The 9122-nt window shown below is 40.4% G+C and overlaps 2 protein-coding genes across 2 annotated transcripts in view; one reads left to right on the top strand and one right to left on the bottom strand.

The window, feature by feature from the left end:
- The first annotated feature begins 225 nt into the window (after positions 1-225).
- LOC113680180 (uncharacterized) lies at positions 226-5347 on the top strand. Its single transcript, XM_089191800.1, has 2 exons — positions 226-856; positions 2453-5347. Exons 1-2 carry the CDS (start codon positions 268-270, stop codon positions 4522-4524), a joined length of 2661 nt encoding a protein of 886 aa, XP_089047926.1. The 5' UTR covers positions 226-267; the 3' UTR covers positions 4525-5347.
- A 1303-nt stretch (positions 5348-6650) lies between these two features.
- Positions 6651-9122, bottom strand: part of LOC149035627 (protein Wnt-8b-like) — a 10687-nt gene continuing 8215 nt past the window's right edge. The window contains exons 3-6 of the mRNA XM_089191313.1: positions 8707-8746; positions 8091-8247; positions 7400-7668; positions 6651-7263 (exon numbers count right to left, since the gene is read on the bottom strand). Of these exons, the coding sequence (XP_089047439.1) occupies positions 6793-7263; positions 7400-7668; positions 8091-8247; positions 8707-8746 (937 nt within the window). The 3' untranslated portion in view covers positions 6651-6792. The remainder of the gene's footprint in view (positions 7264-7399; positions 7669-8090; positions 8248-8706; positions 8747-9122) is intronic.

Genomic DNA, 9122 nt, shown 5'->3' with positions numbered 1-9122 from the left:
TAAACGAATATAGCATTAAGGCTAGTTATAAACTATTAAAAATCTCATATAACACAGACAATCTTGGTTTTAAAAACATAAAAACCAACAAACCAACTTCTGCAAGGGGAAGACACTTTCAAGAAGAACAATTCAAACAAAATTATCGAGACCAAATATGCTTCTGTTATGAGCTACCATTATTCTTATGTTTGCGTCGATTAAACCCGGCCTACCTTCCCTCTAGGTGTTAGGTAAACTTGTGACTTAGAGAGCAAGAAACAAAGCATGGCTTCGTCGCCCGAGACAGACACAGAACATCGACGGTGGTTGGTGGTTAGCACTGTTCTTAACAGAGTTCTTATGCCGTATCTCAGAAAAAAGATTCAACAGGAAATGAAACCATTTTACCAGAATCTGTTGGCAAAGTATGGATTAGACATGCAAACCTATCCGACTCACCTGAAGACTATTCCACCAACCACCCTGAAGCTGAACTACGAAAGTATCAATAACAACGCCGCCCGGGGTCGAGACACCCATTGCTTTGACTATTGTGTAAAGGATGAAGTATTATTAGCTAAGTTGTTCATGAAACCTTTCATGGCACATTTCAATGCATTTGATTCCTCTTTTGATGCCTCGGCGGCTCTGGCTGTTCTTTGCTCTGCTCCACCATTCAGCTCTGCAGCGCCGTCAGCTGAACTTGTGAGATCTGAAGTACGAAATGAGTGGGCCCATTGCGACTATGCGTCATGGACGGAGGTGAAATACAGTACATGTTTTGATCGAATGGAGACCTTCGTTGAAGACCTGAGATTTGCCCCAGCAGAAAAAACAGAGCTCCTCGCTGAGCTACAGTTGTGGAGGAAGCATGGTAAGATGTCATTACACATATTTGAAGAAATATTGCTTTGTATTCCCCTCTAGCCGAGGAGGTCTCAACCAAAATTGTATCTAAAGGCCGATAGAATATGCTGGCTGTTGAAGAGATACGGATTGCAATCTCAACGTAGACATTCATGAACCAAATTGAAGACATAAATTCGAAAAAAATCGACAAATCTTCATTTAGTGTGAACCAAGTATGAACCAAGTATGACTATTTAATGTGAAACACAGAGCGATGAAACTAAATGAGACTTCCCTTTTTCTCTTAGTTTGTATTACTTTACATAGAAAGCATAGACTTGAGCTAAGATGTCACACTTTTGACAGCTTGATCTTTGTACGTGCTAGTTCCCAAGCTCTTTGGGGCTCAAACTGCTGATTTCCGTTGATTCTAATCGCTTATATAGCGCTTAGCATCGTCCAGTTAAGATCAGTTCTTCTTTAATTCGAAACAGTGGGCACACGCGCCCGCTTTCTGCTCGTCTCCTCCAACTGCTAGTCTGGCAAAACAAAGGCAAGCAAGCGTATGGGTTTGAGCCCACGTGACGTGAAAAAATTGTTTATCTCTAAATTTCGCTGTAATTGGCAACATCCGATCTCACTTTCATTCAAGTAATCGAGGATAATTCCTCACAAAGCTTACAATTTGCAGCTTTTGATCATTTACTCTCAGTTTCCTGTGTTTACTTTCAGTTTCCTGTAATCATTTACTGTCAGTTTCCTGTTTACTTTCCTGCGAGGGATCTAGTAATTTTTATAGGAAAGATAATTCCCACCACCCCCCCCCTTCTTTTAACCGACACTTCTTAAATCATCGAGCCGTGTAGCTTCCTAGTTTCCATCCCCAAGAACCCCGACAAACCTCTTTCACTTTAAATTATCGCTCCCCACCTATTTTTCAAGCATGTTTAAGGTCGATTGGTGTCCAACATATATGCCACAAATCATTACATTTACGCTTCTCTAAACAACCCAAAAGCCTACTCTGTTTTTCCACTTCGTTAACAGTTTTGCTATCGATACAAGGTGTGGAAAGAAGATATCGAATTATCGAAATTAAGCAATCAATCAATCGCGCTCACATTTCCACCACTAGCGACAAAAGTATGACCGGACTCCCTTTCCCACCGGTGCACATGTGTGTCGTTGAAAAGGCGGTCCGAAACCAAACTACTGAGAGAAAATTTACACGCTGGCGGGAGGAGGGTCGTGTTGTTATTTTGTCGCCGGTGAAGGAAATCTGTTCGTTGTAAGTTGCAGCAAACGTTAGAGGTCAAGAATGTTACGTGGCTTCACATCCCATATGGTTGTCCGCCTGTGGTCAACTTCTGTTTTCCAGCACGGTTAATTCATAAGATGAGTCGGTCCACGTCAAGTCAGAGCTGTCAGGCTGAACCACTCGATTCTTACAATCCGCGTATTAGTGTCGTAATTTGGATCAACCCTCTTTTCAGAGGATTATTCAATTTTCCATTTTACTAGTTTCCTTTAATGGTGAGTGACATTGGACTTTAGCTCACGTTGAAAATGAATGCTCTATTACCGGTTTTCTAATTGTTTTGTTTGTCCTAATTTTTCCTAGGATTAGAATTTTGCGTTGGTAAGCCACTTAATGACACATTTCTTAGTGTTATGCACGAACATATAAATCAAGTACATGAAATGTTTGAGTCTGGATTTGAAAAAGTTCAGGCAATATTACATGAATTGAGCAAAAGCAAGCGTGAAGAACAAACAACAAGACAAGACCTGGATAAAATGTTAAGTGATTCCAGTGTCTCCGCAGCAAGAGATAAATCTATAGTATTTGATGCGCCAGATCGAAACAAGAGGTTTACAGGAAGACAAAAAGAGTTAGAATCGCTTGAAAGGTGCCTCCTCTCAGAAAACAGCGACCATAAATTTAGAATGGCGGCCATTTGTGGTCTTGGCGGGTGTGGAAAAACGACCTTAGCAGCTCAATTCGCTTGGGAGCATAAACCACAATACGAGGGAGGCGTATTCTGGTTCTCCATGGAAGATGAAGAGAAGTTTGAAAGCTGTGTGAATGACTTAGCGTTACGTTTAGGACTGATGGAAAAATCATCAGATCTTACACTGGCACGAATTCTAACGCTTATATCTAAGCAGGAAAAGCTTTGGCTGATAGTTCTTGACAACGTCGACCAGCCAGTACTTTCTGAAAAAATGCGTAAAGTTTTGAGAGGAATATGGAAAAGGGAGTCAAACGGTCACATGTTGATAACAACAAGGCGTGAAAGAAAAGAGATCTGTCGGTGTGTGTATCTTGAGCCAAGTTGTTTTGTAGAAATCACCTCTTTCTCTATCGAGGAAGCAAAAGAGTTTCTTTTGAGTCATTTCAGCGGTGAAAATGCTGGAGTCCAAGAGGATGCGCTAAATGAGCTGGTTGTTGAGCTTGGTTGTCTTCCCCTTGCCTTGGAGCAGGCTGGTGCACATATCAAATCTCTTGGCTGCACTGTTAATGAATATTTAAAACAATACAAGCTCGAAAGGTTCAAGCTGCTAAGCGAGCATCGGGCAAATCCCTCGAGGGAGTATGACTCCTTGAATCGTCTTTCAGTCCACACTACATGGTTACTGAACTTTGAGTACGTAAGGAACTCAAAATGTGGAGAAATTGCAACCAGGTTCGTACATGCAGCTGCTTTCCTTGATCCAGATGAAATCTATGAAGGACTCATCAATGCAGAGATGCTTTCCTCTGACGTTGTATCTAAAAACAAAATAGAACTCCCCCTCACGAATAACCATATAGTAGAAGTTTTGACCAAGTTTTCACTTTTCCAGAGGAAGTCTGCTGGATGCATGAAAGTACATCGCCTAGTGCAAGAGGTTATTCGTGGTACAATAACATCAGAAGAAGTCGAAAAAGCAGTGTACACAACATTTCAGTTATTAAAGAAGGCCGCTCAATCACCTGGTGAATCAGCAACAGATAAGTCTGTTTTCTCCATTATTCGCCATTGGTTGGCATTGAAGCGACACGTCGAACAGCAACTTAGAGCCACACTGGATGACTCATCGGCTGAGAAAGTAGCAGCACTGATGGAAAGCGGTTCTAGAGAAATTGTGTTCGAAGTCTCTCGCACCATAAAAGGGCTATCGCAAACTTTAGAAAACCGTCGTGGATTATTAGCGTTGCTTGATGTCGACTACGACAAGGGTTTAGGTAGAAAAGAACTAAAAATTGAAAAAAGCAAAAGCGCACCCGTAAGATTGCACTCTCGATCTCCCTCAAGATTTCTCTCAGGATCGCCCTCAGGATTGCCCTCAAGATTGCCCTCAAGATTGCCCTCAAGATCGCACTTAGAGTCGTCCTCAAGATCACCCTCAGGATTGCTCTCAGGATCGTCCTCAGGATTGCCCTCAGGATCACCCTCAGGATTGCTCTCAGGATCGTCCGCAGGATTGCGCTCAGAGTTGCCCTCAGGATTTCCCTCAGGATCGCACTTAGGATCGTCCTCAGGATCACCCTCAGGATCGCTCTCAGCAGCACCCTTAGGATCGCCTCAAGAATGGTCCTTAGATATGGCCCTTAGACCCCCCACCAGGATTACCATCAGAATTGCCCGTAGGATCGCCATGATATTCCTCTGTGGCAATCCACGTTCTCGTCGTAGTGGTCACCAATGAACGCCATTCACAATGCTTAAGCAAGCAGGGTCGCGCGCATTGTGAAAACCTCATTTGGCGGGAAATTACAAAAATGTTTTCCCTACAAAACTGCCACCAAAGCTATCGAAAGCTCAATCAAATATACCAAACTTGCAGAACGTGAGAGACCGTCTTCTTTTCAGTTTTGAATAAAACCTTCTAAACGGTGAAGAATTCATCCATCTATATGATATGAATACTTCAAAGAGCCCTGATTTTCCTTGCCGGCAGTACGACCCATTCGATTTAGATGAATTACTAGACGACAAGTGTAAAAATTTAAACAGGAAAAGATTTCAAGATCGATAGAAAATAGCTATTTTAATTTCAATGAAATTGTCAATCACAAAAGGCACCAACAATACGGATATTATCACTTCTTATTTAGAGGAGCATAACAATATCTCATCGTTTAAAATAGGGGTTGAATTAATAACTTTCAGTGGTAGATTGTAACCTCCAAATCATGCAACTGCATAAGCGAAGGTCGGTCTTTTTCAGTTCTGAAGCAAAAACGCCCATGTGCACGAAATCAATTTGTAGACTTACTAAACAGAAATCCAGAGAAGCACTTTTATTTCGATCTCTTTCTGAATCCATAGCGTTTCGTTTGTTTCTGTATATGATTGTATCACTCTTTGGTTTCACGATTTTATTTCATTTTAAAATAAAACGACACTTCGGGCCTATTCATGAAAATTTTCAAGAAAAATACAACAATATGCATCCTGATTAGAAATCTCGAATTTTATTTTTTTATTTAAAGGTTACATACATTGTAATAAAGTAAAAAATGATCAGATCTAGTATGGAAATGCTTTTGTGTCGGTAACATGTATAAAATGCGCCACAACTTTATGCGCACCTAATTTTCTCTTGCCCGGCGTCAGACTCAAATTGGCGTTATTCAGTTTAGTTTTGCTGTTGCGATCGAATTTGCTTGAAATCTTCCACTTTGACACGGATCACAAAGACAAAGGGTGGCAATGAGTAGTTGCCATCCGATTGCTTTCAATCCGACAATCCAGTTTTCACTGGATCGTAGGGGACCACATTTCTTCTGATTCCATAAGTTTGATTTTCTTTGAATCATATCGCCTTAGCCAACTCTGACTTTGTCGCGAATGAAAACCAGCCTTATGTGAAATAAGTTCAAATGAATTACTTCTCGATTTTTCGATGGTTATTCGTATTGCTCAGACATCCATACCCTATCGAGTCCTAGCGATAAAATCGAGTTCACACATCTATCTGTGAAACAAAATACTTGTCAAGTGCACGTGTTCATAGAAATAGTGGTGCTCTTACGAATTTTAGATGACCAAGAAAAAAGGGGGAGAGGCAGGCAAAAGGATTAAAAGATTCAGAGTCGACTACAAAAATGATAATGACCTTTGTCAAGTGCTCTTTACAGGATCTAATAGGCTTTCACCATTGAGGCCTGACAAAAATTCGTCACCGGGTGGGCTTGAACCACCAACCTTTCGGTTAACAGCCGATCGCGCTAACCGATTGCGCCACGGAGACTCGTTACCACTGAATGCTACGCTGAACTGAGAAATTCTCATAGCAGCTGTGCGCTAACACTTGCAGGGTTTTCTTTGGTAATCCTCACCACATTTGTATGAGGGTCCATAATTGGTCTTTTCGGGATCCGGGATATGTCTAATTTAAAGGCCGGGATCCGGGAATTTACAATTAGAGAGGAGCGGGATGCGGGATGGTTATAATAAGCGGGACTCGGGAATCTGCGATTTTTAGGAGCGGGATTCGAGAAATAATCATATCAAACGAACCGAGATATCTAGGTGTGAAATGATTAAAAGGGGAATACAAAATGGCTCCTTTTTTTGTCGCGAAGTCTTTGAAAGTCATCGAGATTGGTGGCCGTACGTTTGTTCTTCACTTCGACTCAGTTGAGGATTGAATAATATATGAATCTCAACATGGCTTCTGTCCTTCTGTTGTAGATTTAAATTTAAATTTCCCTCCCAGTATTCGCCAAAAACAATCAGAAATCACGAGTAAATCTACAACATCTTTATTGCTTCAGAAAACTTATTTTCACGGGCCAATTAACAATACTCCGCGATCGATCGATCGATTACTATACAATTCACACATCACTATTGTAAATTAACGGCTTGATATTTTGCCTGTGTGCAATAACACAAACAGTAACAAAGAAAACCATGTACACGCAGTGCTATATGTAGATTTCAAAACGAGCACGTTGTCAATCCTTTTTCATCCACAAGTTGTGAGGGAATACTTTTCGGTACATAATTCGCATTTAACAGTACAGCACCACACGAACTTACATCTACATTTGACCTGCCTATAACGTTCTGCTGTCCGATGCGGCAGATTACAAGAATTACATAGCGATCTGCACTTTTCTTCGGATTCAAGGTCACTTACGCATGTCCTTCCTCGCAATCCAGGTAAGCCCGCGGTCGAATTACGCACGCAGAAGTCTGGGGACGAGTTAAGATAAACCAATTTCTTCTGTTTCCTGGTCACCAGTCTGTCACGGTTGTTATCTCGTCTGTGAAGTTTGCTATTAATGAATGACACCCGAATGGCTGAACGGTATTTTCTTTTTAGCTCCTGTCCAACCACGTTAAAAAGGGCCAGTTCTTTCCAGCAGGTTTTCATGGTACAGCTTCCGGTAACGCCATGGCATCTACACTCTTTTCTCATCTTTAAGCGGACCACCTAAATTGAATGAATGAAAAAAGGAACATCAATTCTCGGTTGGCATACAATCATAGCACAGTGATGATAACAAGATCTGAGTTAACCTTTTTATACAGATAAAGAAACAGAAAAAAAAAATGAATAAATAGCCTACCTTTCTTCCTACTTGATTATTGTGCAGGTTGAACGCTGTACGAGCGTCGTTTCCTTTCTCCAGTTTGTCAATAAACCGTCTCGTTTCCTTCTCTCCGAACTTTATGTCGTCACTACATCCTCCCCACTGCCAGTCGCTCTTTCCTTTTGGTTGTTTTCTTGTTTTTCCGCACCTGCATCTGGGTATTCTGTTCTGTCTGCACTGAACAGTGAGTTCGTGAGTAATAGCAGCTGCACTGATGGCGTAAAGGAAAGCTGTTTCTCGAGTTGCTGCAATGAAAAAGAAAAGTGGGTAAGGAAGAGCGTCCACATAGCACGGTCATGAAACACAAAATATTCTATAAATAGACAGCTTTGATATATATATATGTGTGATTCACATAGACAGCGTGTTTCATGACGTGTTACAACGTCTCTAATTTCAAGAAAACAGTTGAAAATGCCTATTTTTACTGGGTAAGGAATTCCGAATTCTAAATTCTTCATTACAGAGCATTAAAAAAGATATTTCGAATTTGCTCTACTGGATTTTGCTCACAGGATGTTTAAAAAGCCTCTACAAGAACTCGGGTGAAAATTCGAGGCGTTTCTTAGCAAAAATGGCGCGGACCAGGTCAGATCTCAAGCTATTAAATACGTAAGTACTGCATGGGCATTGCTTACAGTGTAAACAAAGTTCAAACTCAACTTACCGTCGGGCAAAGTTCTTTTAAAAAAGATGGGTAACTTCTGAAATAGATTCTTGTCGTGCAATGAGCAGTTCCAAATCTCGTTCTGAAATAACTTTTGGCACTCAGCCAGTCCACGATAACCTCCCTCCTTGACAATACTCCATAGCAAATTGTAACTCTAAAAAATAAATGATCGCGAAAATAAGTGCACTGTGCGTTGTTTTACTGCCTGGCTTCACAAAAGCCACGAACAAGTAGAAAATCCACGTACTGTAAGTCATCGTAACAACATGATTTCGATTGCAATTTGTCTATAAAGTAAATTATCCAAGGACGAAAAAATTGCTTGAGCCCGTAAGGTGAGTGGCTTTTGGTAGTCATTAAAAAATTTACAAGAGCTGATGTACACCAAATTTCACAAGGAATCATGTCGTTACCTTTTAAAAATTCACGTAAAAAAATGCATCCGCCCTGATACGCACGTAAAAAAATCGCAACCATTGATACTCATCAAATACCAGCCAAAAAAAAAAAATAGGCACAAAACGCAAGTGTATTGAACTCATTCCGATAGTGAAATTAACTTTACAGCCTTAACACTATTACAATTATCATAATCATTTTATCATCCACATACCCTCTGTCGAAGAAAACTGCTTTCTCTGATACTGTCAGACCTGAAACGAAACAAATATTTAGTTAGATGGCATGGTTCTTTCGTTACATAGAAGATAGCATTTCTTGAACTCTATGCTCTGCGGTTGAAGAACTTGATCTTTAATTTTGTTATTTGTAGATAAACTGTTAAGACTCTTTACAGTAAAAACTTTGTTTTCCATTTCTATTTCTTCGTTTCTTTCGATTCTGATCATTTCTAACTTGCGAACTACGTTTAGCCTAGTTAAGCATCACTATGTTATAAATTCACGGACAAAAATCGCAACAAAAATAACACCAGCAAAACATATCTAAGTAGCCTCTAATTTTTGTTTTATTCGTTCTAAATTGGAAGTAGATAAACTGCGTTGTAAGTAGTCTCTATCAAGGGTACAA

The sequence above is a fragment of the Pocillopora damicornis genome, chromosome 13 (assembly GCF_964200805.1).
Source record: "Pocillopora damicornis chromosome 13, jaPocDami1.2, whole genome shotgun sequence".
Classification (NCBI taxonomy): Eukaryota; Metazoa; Cnidaria; class Anthozoa; order Scleractinia; family Pocilloporidae; genus Pocillopora; species Pocillopora damicornis.
Note: the sequence above shows the minus strand (reverse complement) of the source record. Positions and strands in the feature narration are given on the sequence as shown.